This window comes from Bos mutus, chromosome 7, assembly GCF_027580195.1.
Source record: "Bos mutus isolate GX-2022 chromosome 7, NWIPB_WYAK_1.1, whole genome shotgun sequence".
Taxonomy (NCBI): Eukaryota; Metazoa; Chordata; class Mammalia; order Artiodactyla; family Bovidae; genus Bos; species Bos mutus.
In genome coordinates, this window is record NC_091623.1 from 21,378,688 (window position 1) to 21,397,771 (window position 19,084).

The following is a 19,084-nucleotide window of genomic DNA, read 5'->3' on the forward strand; positions in this document are numbered from 1 at the left end:
CATCTTTTCTCTTGGATAATCGTAAGGTTGTTTTCTAAGTCTGTGAGTCTGTTTCTGATTTGTTACCAAGTGCATTGTATCATTGTTTAAAACTTCCACATATAAGCGATATCATATTTGTCTTTGTCTGACTTACTCCATGTAGTGTGATAATCTCTAGGTCCGTCCATGTTGCTGCAAACGGCATTATTTCATCAGAATTGTCTTGTTGACTTTCACTGGCCTGGTCTAAGTCTGTGGCCACCCCTGTGAGTAGAATCAGGAGCAGGGCCCTTCTCTTCAGCGTCTTTGTGTCCTTAGTGATTAGCACAGGTGTTACACAACGCATAGTAGGTGCTCAGTGTGCAGGTGTTAGGTGCAACTGTAACCTGTTCTTCTGAAAGCAACCAGTTTGCATTGTTAGAGCCGTTCTAATATATTCCTGATTTTAATTTTGAAGGATTTTTGGTAGAATTAGGTGACTTGTTGGATAGGCTGAATGAAAAGTGAAAATCGCTCAGTCATGTCTGACTCTTTGCAACCTCATGGACTATACAGTCCAGGGAATTCTCCAGGCCAGAATACTGGCATGGGTAGCCTTTCCCTTCACCAGGGGATCTTCCCAACCCAGGGATCGAACCCAGGTCTCCCGAATTGCAGGTGGACTCTTTACCAACTGAGCTATCAGGGAAGCCACATGGATAAGCTGAATATAATTACTAAAATCCAAGAACATGAGATTTTATATCTGCATATTATCTGGACTCTGTCCAAACTTCATAGTATAATTTGGGATAGACATAAGAAAGTAACCTAAATATGAGTATTGTTTAAACACAATAAGAGTTTAAGAGATAAGAGATCCCCTACTGACAGGAAAAAAAAATTTTTTTTTTTGAATCATGCTACTGAGGAGTGGGAGTCATGAGGGTAATGTAGATGATAGTTGGAAATGAGAGGATTTGAATTTTGGAATATCATGACATTACAATTTAGAGGAATGAGTCAGTAAAACTAAAATTACTCTTTCACGATTGTGACAGAATATGAAATAAGCACATAGTGATCTTTAAATGTATGTTTGAAATTCATTTTATAGAGACGTTTAAAATAGGTGGTCTGGTGGGTTGTGTAAAATATTCTTTAAACCTAATAAGAGAAAAAGTGACCTGAAATAGATGTAAGACTTTTGTGTAGTGTCAGTTGCTAATGCCTAATCTTCTGAGTTTAATAAAGGGAATTCCAAAGACAGGACTTTTAGTATGATAGAGGAAAATGTACCTAGTTACCCTAAAAAGAAGCTATTCAGCACTTGTGTAATTATGCCTGTCTTCTGATGGGAACTTCACTTTCAAAGCTTTTTCTGCATCATCTTAACTTCCATTGAATGCCAGCTTTGCTTCAAAAACTTTTCTTACAAGTTGAAAAGATGAAAGCAAAAGCGATTCAGTTATCAGTGATGTCACAGAATTTGAGGCATTTCCAATCATGCTTTGTTTGTTCATTTTGCATAATCTCAAAACTCACTGATGTGCGCCAATCCAAAATGAATTTAGTGACTTAACCACAGCATCTAATTGCGTGGGAGATTGAAAGAATGCATCATTTGAGCTCATTGGCCCTGGCATTAAAAGATGTTGTTAAATATTTCAAATAGTCAAGAGAATCATAGTTTCAGTTAAGCAAATGTACTGTTTATCAGAATAATAAGGTGCAAACTTTTAGGAGACTCATAATTATACAGTTTTATGAAAATCAGTCCTGAATATTCATTGGAAGGACTGATGCTGAAGCTGAAGCTCCAATATTTTGGCCACCTGATTCGAAGAGCCGACTCATCAGAAAAGACCCTGATGCTGGGGAAGATTGAAGGCAGGAGGAGAAGGGGATGACAGAGGATGAGATGGTTGGATGGCATCACCGACTCGATGGACATGAGTTTGAGCAAACTCCGGGAGTTGGTGTTGGACAGGGAAGCCTGGCGTGCTGCAGTCCATGGGGTTGCAGTTGGACATGACTGAGTGACTGAATTGAACTGATGGTGGTTTTGATTATTGTGTGTAAGTTTAAAATAGTAGCATGCTTGGAAATGTGTAGCATAAATGACCTCCATATTATTGAAGACAGAGATGTGTGGTTTGTAGGAATAACAGGTAGTAGACAGTCTCATGTGGTTATGGGTAGGGGGTCTGGAGGTGAACTGGGTTCAAATCTTGCCAGCCACTTACTTAGCCAAGGGATACTGCGTGTGTTAACTAATATCTGTGCCTTAGTTCCCTGAGCTATGAAATGGGGTTAATAATACTGACGCCTTCACAGAGATGTTGTAAAGATTTAAATGTGTTACTGTGTGTAAAGTACCTAGAACAACACTAAGCATTTGCTGTTGTGATTACTTTCTATAGGTCTTAAACTTTTTCTTCAGGATATATGGAATCTTACCACAGGCTTCCCTCATGGTCTAGTGGTTAAGACTTTGTCTTCCAGTGAAGGGAGTGCAGGTTCAATCCCTGGTTGTGGAGCTCAGATCCCACGTGCCTCGCAGCCAAAAAAAAAAAAAAAAAAAAACCAAAGCATAAAACAGAAGTCATGTTGTAACAAATTCAATAAAGACTTTAAAAATGGTCCACATAAAAAAAATCTTAAAAACTCTGTTTAATAATGTTAAAAAAAATATGGAAAGTCTGCAGTAAGTTCAAGTGGATTGCATTGAAAAATTTAGTAATTAACTTAAAGCTACAAATGTGGTTTATTTTGTCTCCTCTAAGACACATCCCTCACACTTCCCAGGTAGGCATTGATTGTTGCGCATGACAGATCACAAGTTATTCATCCTTTTCACGCTATGACTCAGTCTCACTCTTTCTCACTTAGAACTGCAGGTGTCGTCTTATTTCAGCTTAAGGTTCTGTCACATCTCAGGTTCAAGCAATTGCGTTTTCTTTCAAAATCACAACAGACCAAAGTTGTCTTTTTCTTCCACATCCAGGGCCTGGGTTGCTACCTCCATACCCCCTTCACTCAGCATTCTCTTTCTTGTCCCTAGTTTCTTTCTTTCCCCCTGTTTGTCATAAGTGAGATGTAAAATTATTCTGGCTTTAGAATTCCACAAAAGATCTTCATTTGTCTCTGGTTTAGCCCAGCACGCCCAGTTTCCCGCCTCACCTAGGCTTTCCCAGTGCACACTCCTGGCTTAGAAGTCAGGGAAGAGATTGCAGTTGATGAGAAAGAACTATCTACTATCTTATTTCTTCTCCCAAGTCCCTTAGCCCCATGGCAGGCTTTCTAAGAGAGAAGGCACAGGTGTTAAAAATGTCCGGAATATCTGTGCCCGTTGGTCTGTTGGAGGAAGGGGGATCCCTTCCAGGGCCCGAAACTGGGCTCTTGTCTAACACTTGGAAATTAATTGTCCGAGGAGACACATGTGCTGACAAAGCAAGAGATTTTATTGGGAAAGGGCACCCGGGTGGAGAGCAGCAGGGTAAGGGAACCCAGGAGAACTGCTCTGCCGTGTGGCTCGCAGTCTCGGGTTTTATGGTGATGGGATTGGTTTCCGGGTTGTCTTTGGCCCATCATTCTAATTCAGAGTCTTTCCTGGTGGCACACGCATCGCCCAGCCAAGATGAATGCTAGCGAGAGGGATTCTGGAAAATGGACGGACACACGGTGTCTCCTTTTGACCTTTCCCAAATTCTTCCGGTTGGTGGTAGCTTATTAGTTGCGTATTCCTTACCAGGATCTCCTGTCATAAAACAACTCATGTGAATGGTTATTAAAGGGCCTGGCCAGGGTGGGCGGTTTCAATCAGTGTGCTTCCCCTAAGGTCTACATCTCTTTCCTGGACTCTTATCTGAACTCTGCATCCCTGTCTACAGATTTTGCAGCCTCACACATGTGAGACAATCCCAGACTGCCTTGTTTGCATATATTCCACTGAGTAGTTTGCCTTTTAACCCTAAAGTACATTAAGAACATGTGTATCTGGTGGTTCCTAAATATGAAGCCTTGTGTAGCCATGTGGCAAAGGCAGCTACATGAAAATTTTATTACTTCTTGACCAAGGTAAAGATTAATAGGAAGCATTTTGGTTCATAGAGTACGTAATGCAACTTTTTTAAAAGCCATGAACTTGTTATGTTCGGGTGGCTGCTCACATAATCCTTTGGAATCTTAATGATCCGTGAGATAAATTGCTTACATTTTTAGAGATACATCTGCATCACAAAACATCAGCTCTTTCAAGAGGCCCCTGTGCTGTTGTGCTTTTGAAAACACTTGAATCACACAGAGCTGAAAGTAGGAACAATATTGGCGTCTCATAAACACACACATTGTACGAAGAAGAAAACAATAAAGGTTATGGGAAAGAAAGTAAATGCTTTGCCAAACTTGCTTAGTTTTAAAGAAGCATGGGCATTTTCTAAGAAGTGATACTAGTATTTTAGCTAGTACAATGGGAGAAATTTAAGTCCCATTAGAAACTTAGGTGTTCTTTCAAAGGATTAGCATTTCCTTGCAATAACTGAAAAATTTTAAAAAGCATTCTCAAGACAAAACTATGGGAAAAGTAGATATGACCAAGAAATAAACTTTGGCTCTCACTCACTGCCTTGTGTGACCGTTCCAAGAGTTTTGCTCATATTGATACTTGTATAATTGTCAAATAGAGAATGTCACATTAAGATTATCAGTCCTTTTGATAATTTTAGTTTTTGCTTGTCTTTTACAGTTTGATTTGGGGGAAGATGGGCTTTAATTCAGTTCACATGTTGCTGCTTAGGTTTTTCTTAGAATAAATTGGAGGGACATTTAATAAACTAAATTCGATAAATAAGTGTAAGGCAAGTTATTACTATTATGTTAATATGCAAGTTAAAGAAAAAAAAAGTACTTATGAATAGTAGACAGTACCACAGAAGAGTATTGTCATTTTTGACTTATTTCTGTGGCCACACATTTGAATTGGATAGCTTAATATTTGATACATCTTTATGTCTTATTGCTTAGTAGCTCTTCACTCTGTGTTTATATCTGTAGACAATGCACCCTAATGAAAATATATTGGATATATTTTGTAAACAAAATCTTTTTCTTTTTTTTCTCTATAGGGATGCCCTCTGCATCTTTATTAGTAAATCTTCTTTCAGCTTTATTCATCCCTTTTGTGTTTGGAGAAACAGAAATCAGATTTGCCGGACAAACAGAATTTGTAGTTAATGAAACAAGTACAACAGTTATTCGTCTTGTTGTTGAAAGGATAGGAGACCCAGCAAATGTTACTGCGATTGTATCGGTAAGAGATGACAGTAGTTCTATTTTTACAGAAATAGGTAGGAAATGTCGTAGTGATCAGAATGTCTTTAACTGTTTGAGATTCTGAGTAGTTCCATTATGATAAATAATTTGCAGATAAACTGTTCATTCTTTTTATATGTCTTGGAGGTTTATAGAGTGATCTAAGGTAGCATGTGTATTTGACAGTAACAGTATTTTAAAAATATAGACTGATTATTTAAAAATGTTAATATGCTTATTATATTTAATATATGTGAATATTAGCATATATTAATATATTTATACACTAATATATTTATTATTATAAATTAAATATATTAATTAAAATTAAGTATATTAATATATTTAATATATGCTAACATAATATGCTAATATATTTAAAACAACTATAAACCAAAAATATCAGTATTTCTAAATAAATTTTTTTGGGGGTAACTTGGATTCTAGTTATTCTCTGCTTGGATTTATTGCTTAGAATCAGGTGACTTAGAGAAAAATATATGAAATTTTAAATGTAGAGGAATGGCAATTAAAAAAAACCTTTATGTTAGAGAGCTCCTCTTTTGGGAGAAATTAAGTACAGTAAGTAGAAGTGAGAAGTAGAAATTTGATAGAATATTGCTCTATCTTGCACACCGTTTAGTTAGTAGATGGGTTGTATGTACACGTATCTGCGTTTGTATTTAACCAGAAAATCATGTCATATGAACACTAAGGACATTGATATATTTGAGGCCCAAACTACTTGGAATTTTTTTTTTTAGAAGTTTTTTTAAGCGATAGGTTAAATCGTCAAATTGGGAAACACTGTAAAAAGAGACAAGAAAAGCTAAGAACCCCAGTGTTATAATTTTGTGCATTGCTTTTGGTTTTTAATTTATGACATGTTTGTATTTATTTGAATTTATTTTTAGTTTGATTATATATTTATATATTTTTAGTTTATTATATTTTATAGCCTTTTACATATAATTTTGATCATATCCTGATAACTTTTTCAGATCGCTCTGTCATATTCACAACTTTTCTTGATGGTGGCATCATTTCCCAGTCATTTCTCAACAGTTTTTCATTGAGGTTGCTTCCAGTTTTTGCTGTTGTAAATATTGCTGTGATGAAACTGTACACATACATAGCAATTTCTGCATATTTTGGATTGTTAAATGATTTGGGGGTTATAGGACCATGATTTTCTCTTTGTATCCATGTCTTTTGATATTTAACACTTTTGAAAGACTGTGCCAACTTTTTTATTAGGGTATGAATACAAGTTTTTTAACACCCTTAACAACTTACTTGGATTTCTCAAGTGTTTAAAACTAACTTTATTTTTGTAAATGAGAACTAGACATTGACTATAATATCCCCATACATCCTTCATTTTTTATTTATACTCAATCATGATTTTTTTCTAGTAGCTAAGTTACTCATTTTTGTATTCTTTGGCAGAAAAACATCTCATTTGGATTTTCACAAGAAGTTGCTGCTTTATAATTTCATAATTATTGCTCCTTTGAGAATCTTAGCAATGCTGACATTACAGAATGAGGTCTTAAAAAGTTCTGAGGAAAAGTTTATAATGACTAATAAATTTGGTATACTGAAAATCGAGTCTTTATTGGTGCTGTGGGAGAATATAAATAAAGCTTCAAGTTGAAAGTTTTGGAAGGAGTAGTTTCATTAAACCCAATTTTTTTCCTGATGTCTTTTGGCAGGCTACTTACACATCTTCTTTGGGAGAGTTTTAGCTACAGTTGATCTTCTTGTTAGGTTTGCTGTAATCCACATCAAATCAATCAAGAGTGGAGAAAAAAAAATTCACATCATTGTTTTCCTATGTGATTATTACTTTTCTATGAAATTATCCCTTTACCTTCAAGAGAATAAACAAATGTTTTTATGTAGAATCATTTCTTTTTATAATGCTTTTGAAAGGTGATTTTTATCAGTTGTTAGATATTTGTTTAGTTTTTGTACATCCTATTTATAAACTTCAGTGTCATTGGGTGATTCATGTTTTTTTTTTTTTATTCTGTTGGTTGCTGTATTTAGCATCAATTCTGCTTGTCCTAACTCTATGTTATGTAAGAACTGTCTGTGTTTTGCGTTTGATAGCTGTATGGAGATGACACTGGGGACTTTTTTGACACATACGCTGCAACTTTTATACCCTTTGGAGAAACCAGTAGGACAGTGTACATAGCAGTGTGTGATGACGATTTTCCCGAGCCGGATGAAACTTTCATTTTTCACTTAACTTTACAGGTAAGTCCTTTTTTTCCCCCCTGTTAAAGCTTAAACTTATCAAAATCTTACAATGCTTAAGAATCAGTTTCTGTAGAGATAAGCCAATTTAAGTGCTTGGTGGTGGTTTTCATAGAAGCCAGAACTGACAGTCTCGTTGGCAATTCCATGGTCTGGTTATTCCTCAGACAATCTTGTGTAGAAGATTCTGCAGCCAGTTTTTGGATTAATGCAGCTTTATTTAGGAATTGCCGTGACAGATGCTCAGGGAAAGCTCGTCGTCCCTTTGGCCCTTTTCTCTTTGGTCCCTCCCCTGCTACCAGCTGCACAAAGAATGACCGTGACTTCTGAGCTCCAAGGAGAGGGCTACAAAAGCAGGCCTGGAAGTGGGGGCCCTGTGCTTAGAAGAACTTTGGAGTGACCCTGGGAAAAACGCTTGACCAGCCTCAGGTTTAATCGTCCTTTATGACCTGATCTGTTAGGTTGAGGCAATGATGGCTAACACTGCTCTAGTTAATTTTTCTCCAGTGGATTAAAAGTTTTTTTTTTAGAAGAATTGTGTTGGTATGATTAAAATTTTTATGAAATTGGTACTGGAAGCAATCACGTTTTGCTTTTGTAAAAAACTTTTCTCATAATCCTTTATGGTGCTATTAAATATCAACAAAAATGTTGTAGCACACTCTTTACTTATTAGAAAAACTGTTGTACTGTTTTAACTTTATTTTGACTCTACAACTGATAGAAAAACTAATTCTTTAAGTTCTAGCACCTTCTATAGTATAAGAAAAGAGTCATGTTTGAACCCAATTTCATAGTCACTTAATTCTCTGTTATATTGTGTCACAGAAAAACCTGAAAGAACTTTTTGGCCAACTCAATATTAGTCATGAAATTTAAGTAATTAGAATATATTACTAGCCAGTAATGATTTAGAATTACAAAAATTTATATTTTAACAGTGATTAATGGTTTTAAAAACTCTTTTGAAGAGTTCTTTTTTGGGACTTCACCATGTTGACTTAGTTTGAATATATTATCTTAGTCACATACTTGTATTTTAATTCATTTTCTGAATGATTACTTAAAGACTGAAATGCTATTAAAATAATTGTTTTACTCTTGTTTAATGTGTTAATTTATTTTTTGGCTTTTGTTTTAGAAACCTTCAGCAAACGTGAGGCTTGGATGGCCCAGGACTGTTACTGTGACAATATTATCAAATGACAATGCATTTGGGATTATTTCCTTTAATATGGTATGGTTATAATTTGATTTATCTTGTGATTGCTGGATAATAGTTTATTAAATTTTTGGATAGCTTTTTATGTTACCTAGTATCATCCTGTGTAAACATCCTGTATGTGTACATAAGATTTGCTCAATTCATCCATATTCCACATTCTGTAGACTGTCCTTCTGTTTTATCTAAGATTACTTAGAAGTGAGGAGGCCTGTACAATCATGGTCATCTCTCGCCCTAATCTCTTTCTGCTGATCATTCCGCCTGCTTCATTTGTTCTCTAACTTGGATGTTGTCTTAGTTCAATCTGCTATAAAGAGTATTAGTACATAGACTGGGTGGTTTAATAACAACAGAAATTTATTTCTTACAGTTACAGAGGCTGACAAGTCCAAAATCTGGGCATCAGCAGATTTGGGGTTTGGTGTGGGCCCTTCTGGTTCATAGACAGTTCTCTTTTTGCTGTGTTTCCATGTGGTAGAAGGGGCAAGAGAACTCTTGGGTGTCTCTTTTATAAAAATACTAGTCTCATTCATAACAGTTCTGCCTTCATGACCTACTCCCCTCCCAAAGGCCCCAGCTTCCAATAACATCACATTGGAGGTTAGGATATGAACATGAATTTTGAGGAGGCACGGACAGTCAGTCTATAACAGATGTTGTAACTCAGTTCCTTTTGCTTGATATCCCCAACTGCCACTTAAAAAAAGCATTGTCTGTTAGCCTCCTCTGAAAGTTTGGAGTGATTCGAGACAAGAGAAATACATTGAAAGATCACTGAAAAAAAAAAAAACAAACCCTATAGTAAGCTTAAATTGAATAGCAGACATTATAGCTCTTAAAAATTCTATAATTATTCTCTACTTGGAGATTTTCCTATTAATTAGTATTTCTTGAAGGTTAAAGCTCCATGTCATCCCTCTTAGTTTTGCTCAAAAGTTCATTTTTTCCCCTCCCTTATCACTAAATTCATGTGCCCCTGGTTAGTCCTATGTTCAGAGGGTTTTGTCTTTAGAATCCCTCCCTGATAAAAATCATATTCAGCTCTGAAATAAAAACAGAATTTGTGTTAAGTGGAATGATATATTGCAACTACATTTTAGTCTACAATAAGGTTCCTGGTTTTTAGAGTCTTTTGAATATGCTACTGATTATCATTACTAAAAGATGATGTGACGCTCCCATCTTGTTATCTATATTCCAATTTGGGTAACTCCTTCAATTGATGTATGTCATTTTCCTAGCACCTTAAATTGTCTTTGAAACAAGGTGAGCTATAGATAACATGATCTTTAGAGTTGCAGTATCCTTATTAAAAAGGATATGTGGGTCATGCCAATGTAGTAGACATTTTGTAACCTCCCTTATTATAGCATTTACAAAAGTTAATTAATCAAATCACTTCTTTTTGAATGATAGGGAATTATTAGTTAATTATGAACCAGGCTCCCTTAATTGCTTGATTTTTCTCCCCGCTGCCTTTACAAAACTCACTCCCAACCTCATACTGGTTAGTTTAACATCAGAATGAATCCTGGTCTCTAGCATTGTCCCAAGTTCCCAACTGTTGTGGTCTCATGGCTGCCCAGCAGTCTCTGCCTGGGTACCTGCCCTCTGTGATTAAAATTGAACTAAGTAACTGATGAGCTTGCAGTCAGTACTTTGGTTTCCTAAAGTATCTAGTCTGACTTTGGTTTCCAGACTGGATGATGATTGTATCGATGATGAAGGTAACGGAGATGGTGATAATAATTATAGCCAACCTTTGCTGGCCCTCACTGCGTGTCCCGGACTAGGATAAGCACTTAGGCGTGAATTATCTCATTGCAACCTCATCAGAACCCTTTGAGACAGGCATTCCTACCCCTGGTGATGGATGGGGATACTGAGACCTAGGGGTCACCTGCTGCCTTGGCTGGCCTGTACCTGGCCACTCACCTCTTCTACCCTGAATTTCAACTGGCCATGCCAACACTTTCCAACACTTGAAGTCCTGGCTCTTGCTTCTCCTCAGTGATCATGTCTTGAAAAAATTCATTCAGTTCAGTTCAGTCACTCAGTTGTGTCCGACTCTTTGCGACGCCATGAACCGCAGCACGCCAGGCCTCCCTGTCCACCACCAACTCCCGGAGTCCACCCAAACCCATGTCCATTGAGTTGGTGATGCCATCCAACCATCTCATTCTCTGTCGTCTCCTTCTCCTCCTGCCCTCAATCTTTCCTAACATCAGGGTCCTTTCAAATGAGTCAGTTCTTCCCAGCAGGTGGCCAAAGTATTGGAGTGTCAGCTTCAGCATTAGTCCTTCCAGTGCACACCCAGGACTGATCTCCTTTAGGATGGACTGGTTGGATCTCATTAGCAGCTACCTGTTTTCAGTGGCAAGCTGACTGATGAGGAAGAAACCATGGTTGAGAGCAAGGCTGAGCCACAGTCCCAGTGAACTGCCCGGGTCTGGAGGCACAACTCATTCCTGTGACCTCCTGGGCCCCTGGGAGCCTTTGAATTCATCACCTTTCAATTAGGTAGCCTTTAAGATTCCTCAGTAGAACAGCTCGTTGTTGGCAGAAGCAGGGCAAGAACCTCCATCCTTTGCCTGACTAGTTTTATGTTCTCCTCATACAATTATTTGAACCTTCTAAGCCTTATTAGCTATAGTTGGTGAAGGTGAGGAGACCCCACATTCTTGAGAGCACAAAGTAGATGGATTTGTCTGTGGAAAATTAGGATTTCTAAGGTAGTAACAGTTTGTACGAGCTCCTGCCTCTGGTTGATCCGCACCTGATGGTCTTTGCTCTCCCAATAGCCTTTCTCAATCACAGTGAGTGAACCCAGAGGCAGAAATGAATCTGTGCCTCTTACTCTCATCAGAGAAAAAGGAACCTATGGGATGGTGACTGTGACTTTTGAGGTAAGTTTACTGTGAAATCATTTTAAATGGTAATGCTTAGAACTCATACTAGATCCCTGCAATTTAAAAAATCAAGGTCCTTGGTATAATAAATATGCTGTTTAATGAAAATGAAATAGAATGCTTTCATCACCTGGTAAACTTCATGTTTAATATAAAACTGTTTTCCTTGCTGCTTGGAATATACTATGCTTCCATGAAACACAACAGATTATTTTAGATACAGGATAATAATAAACCACAAATTAATAACAATAATTCTACAAAATTCATAGAACATTTATGACAGATCTCTTTAAGGATATAAAATTTTAAAATGCTCGTGGGTTCCTTAGGCTTACATAAAATTATCTAATATGTAGTCTTCCCTATATACATTCTCCATTTAAAAAAATACACTTAATGGATGGTGGTAACAGCGGTCACATTCCAAAAACTGGATAAAAATTGGCTGCAGAAATGATAAGGCATCATCAGGTTATAGTGTTTTCAACTCTCTGTGAATGTCTGAAGTTATTTTGTCGAATCGTGAGCCTTTTGTTCTGTTGAAATGATTACAGCTAACGTTCGTGGAGCACTTAACATCGCTCAGCCCTGGTGTAAGTGCTTTACACTGATTATTGCTGCACGTGAACTGTAGCTCTTCCCAGGACTCAGTGTCCCTCATGCCATTTAAAATGTTTTTTTCCACAGTCCTCACCATCATCCGCCACGCATTTATTTATCTTCCGTTTGTTCCCTTTCATTAAATGTCAGGTCCTGGTGGGTAGAAAGCTTGCTTTGTTCTCTGCTATATCCTTAGTACCTAAAAGAGGTCAGACACAGAGTACTTAATAAAACTTTTTGAAAGGAATATGATTTTATTAAATATTTACATCTAGCCTAGTAAGTGGACCTTATTTCCTCATTTTAAAGATGGGGAAACAGCCACACAGGGTTGTTAAAAATACCTCATCCAAGGTTACAGCACCAGGGGTAGAACTGGTATTTGATTCCATTACTTCAGAGAATATAATAATTTTGAATGCATTCTGCTCAAGAAAAAGTTTTATAATTTTTTTCCTCAGGCTTAATATTATCGTTGAGAAAAGAGAAAACTCTTAGAAACCATGTCATTTAATCTGCGTGTGTGCTAAGTTGCTTCAATCATGTTCAACTCTCTGTGACCCTATGGACTGTAGCCCACCAGACTTCTGTGTCCATAGAATGAATTCTCCAGGCAAGAACAGTGAGATTGAACCTGGGTCTCCCACATTGCAGGCAGATTCTTTCTTCGCTGAGCCCCCAGGGAAGCCCTTGTAGTTTAATTATAGTCAAGATCTGTAATTATATTATGGGCCTTGACTCCATTAATTAAAAGGGCAGACTTAATACAGGTTAGTGTCATTCTTCTTGCAAAACATTTTAAAGTAAGTTTGCCAGTTTATATCACAGTAATGCTTTCTTACTCTAATGAAATGTTTTATGTTTATTGATGGCACCATGTTTTTTTGCAGGTAGAGGGTGGCCCAAATCCACCTGAAGAAGATTTAAGTCCAGTTGAAGGAAATATCACTTTTCCTGCAGGCAAAGCAACAGTAGTTTATAACTTGACAGTACTTGATGATGAGGTAGGATGTGTTAAATGCTTAAAAGGAACAAGGGCTCTCTGTATTATAGTCATGTTAGAGAGTATTATGTCAAGTATTAAGTTGTGTTCAGTATTTGAAATTATTCAAGAGCACAGTCATATATAAGGTCATGTACTGCAGCCAGATATGCCATAGCTGTTAATGCCTATTTTGGAATAGATCTTGTTAATATCTACCTTATTTAATTCACATTAAGTTGTATATCTGAAAGGCGATGAACTTGAATGTAACTGACAGCCACACTCAATACAAGCATTTCAGCATTTTGTAAACCTTGGTGATTGATTTTGCTAGTCATTGCACTTTTGAGAAGGTATAGTGTTACTTACCCAGCATAAATGTATTACTATAGAAGGAAAGAAAATTCTGTTGCAATTGATATTTATTTGTTTGGATGTTTTAAATGTTCACATTCCTAGGAAGGCTTTTGTTATTTTCAATTTCACAGTGAAGCTACCAAGGATTGAAATATATGACATAGCTAGAAAAGAGTGAATTTGTACAGTATATACAGGGATGTTTCTTATGAGCTAACCAAAAGAAAACATGCCTTTTAATACAATAACCTTAGCAGTAATACCAGAAGAAAAGGGATAGCTGGGAATTTATCCCTCTACCCTCCCACAAAAAAATCATGAAACGAAATCACAACAAATCCCAAAAAAGATGAATTAGAAGACATTATTGGAAAAGAGTATTTCTCTTGAAAAAGTGAGATATTGAATAGCGCTGATAGCTCTAGCTCACTGGTTATGAAAGCTAGCAAAACCCGTTTGTTTTTAGAACCTGGAACATTGAGCAGGTTATAGTTTGGGGGCAGTGATTAATACACGTTTTAATTGTAAGTTTGAAAGACTATGGTTAATAATATAGTATTCTATACTTCAGAGTTACTGAGAGTAGGGCTTAGGCATTCTCTCCACACATACATACATAGAATTAACTGTGTGAGGTGATGGATTTGTTAGTATCTTGATCTTTGTGATCACAATGTATATGTATATCAAATCATCATATTGTACCCATAAATATATTAGTTATATATTTTTATTCTTCAATAAAGTTTGAAGGAAAAAGATCTTCAGTCAAACCACTGCATTTTCTTTTTTGAGATAAATAGCTTTACTTTTTCTATTTCTATTGATGGAGGCAAAAGTATATATTATTTCACTTTCATTCATTTATAGTGAAGTAAAAATTCAAATAGCACAGTAGAGATTATCCCTGGGATTTCTGTGTAGTTAAAAAAAAAGTTTAATTTTAACAGTGTCATCATTTTGCCTAAAGTGACTCTTATAGCTTGTTTTCCAGAGATACATGATATGTATTTTGAAAATCATATAATTGATATCATGGTTAAATCTTGAGATAGGAGCTGCTTAGAAGCAAGAATAATTGATATGATAGAAAAACTAACAATTCGTGTGTGATGTTTATTGTAGTCTACCAAATTCATAAATAGTATGAGACCTCGAATGTTGCTTCTGATCCTGCACACCTGATGAAACTAATAAGAACTTGTTTTTCTGTCAGATCTTTAGTTCTCTAGAGATTGATCAAGGTTGAAAGTCATTATGCTGATACTTCATTTCTTATTCGTATCATTGCTTTATCTAAAATATGTTATTTACCTTTGGAAAATAGTTTAGTAAATAGACAGTGAACAACCCTCCTTATCTGCTCCTTTCAGTTAAAGATTTTTTTAAAATTGCTGTGTAATTGCATTGAAATATAAGTACTTTTTACACTTGTGTTTTGCAGGTGTGTTAGCTATTGATGTTTTGCCATTGCTTGTATTTCTCTGACAGGTACCAGAAAATGATGAAATATTTTTGATTCAACTGAAAAGTGTGGAAGGAGGAGCTGAGATCAATACCTCCAGGAGCTCAGTGGAGATCATCGTTAAGAAAAATGATAGTCCTGTGAGATTCATTCAGAATGTTTATTTGGTACCTGAGGAAGACCACATACTCACAATTCCAGTGGTTCGTGGAAAAGATGACAGTGGAAATCTGATTGGATCTGATGACTGTGAAGTTTCTATCAGTTATGTTATCATAACTGGGAATTCAACAGCACATGCCCAGCAAAATTTAGACTTCATTGATCTCCAGCCAAACACAACTATTGTTTTTCCACCTTTTATTTATGAATCACACCTGAAATTTCAAATAGTGGATGATGCCATACCAGAGATTGCCGAATCGTTTCAAGTTGTGTTACTAAAAGATACTTTACGGGGAGATGCTGTGCTGTTCGGCCCTTCTGTTGTGCAGGTCACCATTAAGCCAAACGACAAACCTTACGGCGTCCTCTCGTTCAACAGTGTCTTGTTTGAAAGGCCAGTTATAATTGACGAAGATACAACAACAAGGTAGGATTTATCTTAAACCTTCTATTGCTGCAGTTATTTAGTATATTACTCCAAGATTTGATATTAGTGGTGTTGGACACAGTGCTGAACTGTTAAGGATATGTGTAATTTCCTTGACCGTGGTTTCACTGTTTTCTTTCTTATTTGGGGAGTGATACTTAAAACACATATTTAAATATGCAAGCTAATTCATGTTACGGTAGTTTCCTAGGGCCTATCTTCATACCTACTCCTTCATATTAAAAGCAGTCATTCTTTATGGTTTGGATTCTGCTTACCAGTGGCTAGTGGCCAACTTGATGTTGAAAATACCCATTTCAGGGGAAAAAGAGTGTATTATGTGACCATATCATATTTCTTCCAGATTTGAAGAAATTACAGTGGTTAGAAATGGTGGCACTCATGGAAATGTTTCCGTGAACTGGGTGCTGACACGCAATAGCAGTGATCCCTCACCAGTAACGACAGATATCAGGCCAAGATCTGGAGTTCTGCATTTTGCACAAGGGCAGATGTTGGCATCAATTCCTCTCACTGTCGTTAATGATGATCTTCCAGAAGAGGCAGAAGCTTACCTACTTCAGATTCTACCTCATACGATACGAGGAGGTGCAGAAGTGAGCGAACCAGCGGAGGTAGATCTCTTGCTACGCTTTGCTTGTAGAAATACTTCTGTGCTCTCGAACAGACAAAGAATTTGATCATACACATCTTATACATGTTTAGTTTGATACGAAAGGAAGAGCATGGGTTTTGGAAGTGGTGGTTAATTCCCTTGCGGAAGGTTTGTCCCATCTGTAAATAAAAAGTTTGTTCTTAAAAAAAATTCCACAAAGTTTTCAAATGTATTTTTAATTCATCTTCTTTTTGTAGTTGTTCAGTTGCTAAGTTGTGTCCGACTCTTTTGCGACCCCATAGACCGTAGCCTGCCAGTCTCCTCCGTCTGTGGGATTTCCCAGGCAAGAATACTGGAGTGGTTTGCAATTTCCTGCTCTCAACTCAGTTGGGATCTTTCCAGCTCAGGGATCGAACGTGCATCTCCTGCATCGGCAGGCAGATTCTTTACGACTGAGCCACCTGGGAAGCCCAATTCCTCTTTTACTCTGTTACTTATATGAGTAATCATTTTTAGATATGATACAGAATTACACATTAAAATTCAAAATAGCCTAGAAAATAAACAGTTTGGTGATCTCAGATGTGAGAATTTTGCTCTTTAATGTTTTATTCCTTTATCTGCAGCTTTTGTTCTACATTCAGGATAGTGATGATGTTTATGGCCTAATAACATTTTTTCCTGTGGAAAACCAGAAGATTGAAAGTAGCCCAGGTGAACGATGTTTATCCTTGAGTCTTACAAGACTGGGAGGAACTAAAGGAGATGTGAAGATATTTTATTCTGCACTTTATATTCCTGCTGGAGCTGTGGACCCTTTGCGAGCGAAAGATGGCATCTTAAATATATCCAAGAGAAGCAGTCTCATTTTTCCAGAACAGAAAACCCAAGTCACTATAAAATTGCCAATAAGAAATGATGCATTCCTTCAAAATGGGGCCCACTTTTTAGTACAGGTACTTTAATGATTAAAATAATCTCAACTTTGGTTCAGCAACAAGTATCCTTACCTGAGTGAGAGAGTTAATTAGTCATTATTTTATCCTTATTTATATTTTGGATTCTGTTGCTTACTGCAAGTTATGTAGGGAATCTAAAGAGAAACTGTCTGCCCCTCAGGTGTATAAGGATGAATAAAACAAGGGTTATACTAAGATCAGTGCTTTAATTATGAGATAATAAAAGCAGATCAGACATACTAAGGTCAGTGTTTTAATTATCCAATAATAAAAGCAGATCAGACATGAAAGGTAGGTCAGTATAATTCATAATTTAATGGAGTTATTCATGAACTGTGAGTAGGGGAGGGCCGGGAGAGAGCCAGTGAGAGGTCTGTCATTCTTTTGAGTTGATTTGGGAAAATGTGACATAGAAATTTGGATTGTAGAATAAATACTTTTTTCATGATGGATATAGCAGGGAAGGCGTTCAGAAATGAAAAAAGCAATATGACAGAAAATTGTGTAGATACTTTTAAACAGTATACCAAAAAAATCTGTTAACATAGGTAGAGTCTTTGGACTTTTATTACTTAATAAGGAATAAAGCTCTCATAACATTTTTATATCTTATTTCTTTTATTTCTTAACTTTTATTAACCAAAGCATTATTTAAACATTTTTTTAATTTAAGTTTTTTAGCCATATGGCTTGGCATGCGGAATCTTAGTTCCCTGACCATGGATCAGATCCATGCTGCCTGCAGTGGAAGTGTGGAGTCTTAACTGCTGGACCGCTGGGGAAGTCCAAACCAAAGCATTGTTTTTATTGCCAAGTTTGATATATCTGTACTCACAATACTATAGTTGTATTTTCCATATGGTTGCTATTGATTGATTTTGAAAATTAGAAAGTAATAAAGGGTGCTTATCAAATTTTGATTATGTAACTAAATTTCTAAATTTCAAGCAGAATCAGATAGTATGAATAGAGCAATAAGGAAGGAATGTATAATCTGTTATCATACATTTTGCTAACTGAAGTATATATGAAATGAAATCTCATATTTTGTCAGTTTCTTTGAACCATGGGATATTTAAGTTTGTTTCATATTTTTCCCTAGCTTTGTTTTATAGTTTATTATTGCTTTCTCTGGAGTTTCTGACTGCCCCCTTTTATATGCCATTCTTACCAAATTAGTTCTTCCATCCAGCTGTCTTTTTTGTGCAGTCGATAAACTGTATCCAGTTCTTTGTGACCCCATGGACTGCAGCAGGCCAGGCTTCCCTGTCCTTCACTATCTCCTGGAGTTTGCTCAAATTCACGTCCATTGAGTTGATGATGCCATCCAACCATCTCATCCTCTGTTGCCCCCTTCTCCGCCTGCCCTCAGTCTTTCCCAGCATCAGGGTCTTTTCGAATGAGTTGGCTTTTCACATCACGTGGCCAAAGTATTGGGTTTTCAGTATCAGTCCTTCTAAGCTGTCTTACTTGTGTTGAATGCTGAATTTAGCTGTGCCAGCTGCTTTCTCCAACTTGCTTTTCATGTGGTGCTTGTGACTGTTTTACTAACTCCTTAATTTTCTTGATTTCTTGTGTCTTATTTCTTGGATTGTGTTTTAGTTTTGTTGTAACATATGTATCCTCAAATACATGAGCAGAAAACGTATGTGCCAGGTAAACTTCTTGAACCTTTGAGCTCAGTGAAACTTCATACATTGATTCCTGGCTTATAGGAATTTCTAGATTAAAATAATTTCTTCTTAAGAACTTGAAAGGTATTCTCTTTTAGCTTCCAGAGTAGCTAATGAGAAGTTTGAGGAGAAGAAATCATTTGCCTTTAGATTAACTTGCT

At 36.6% G+C, this 19,084-nt stretch overlaps 1 protein-coding gene across 1 annotated transcript in view; it reads left to right on the forward strand.

Annotated features, from left to right (window-relative positions):
- The window catches only part of ADGRV1 (adhesion G protein-coupled receptor V1), a 542,489-nt gene that overhangs the window by 24,435 nt on the left and 498,970 nt on the right, over positions 1–19,084 (forward strand). The window contains 8 exon segments of the mRNA XM_070373127.1: positions 5,088–5,272; positions 7,390–7,539; positions 8,681–8,776; positions 11,566–11,670; positions 13,167–13,280; positions 15,110–15,675; positions 16,040–16,310; positions 16,918–17,247. Of these exon segments, the coding sequence (XP_070229228.1) occupies positions 5,088–5,272; positions 7,390–7,539; positions 8,681–8,776; positions 11,566–11,670; positions 13,167–13,280; positions 15,110–15,675; positions 16,040–16,310; positions 16,918–17,247 (1,817 nt within the window).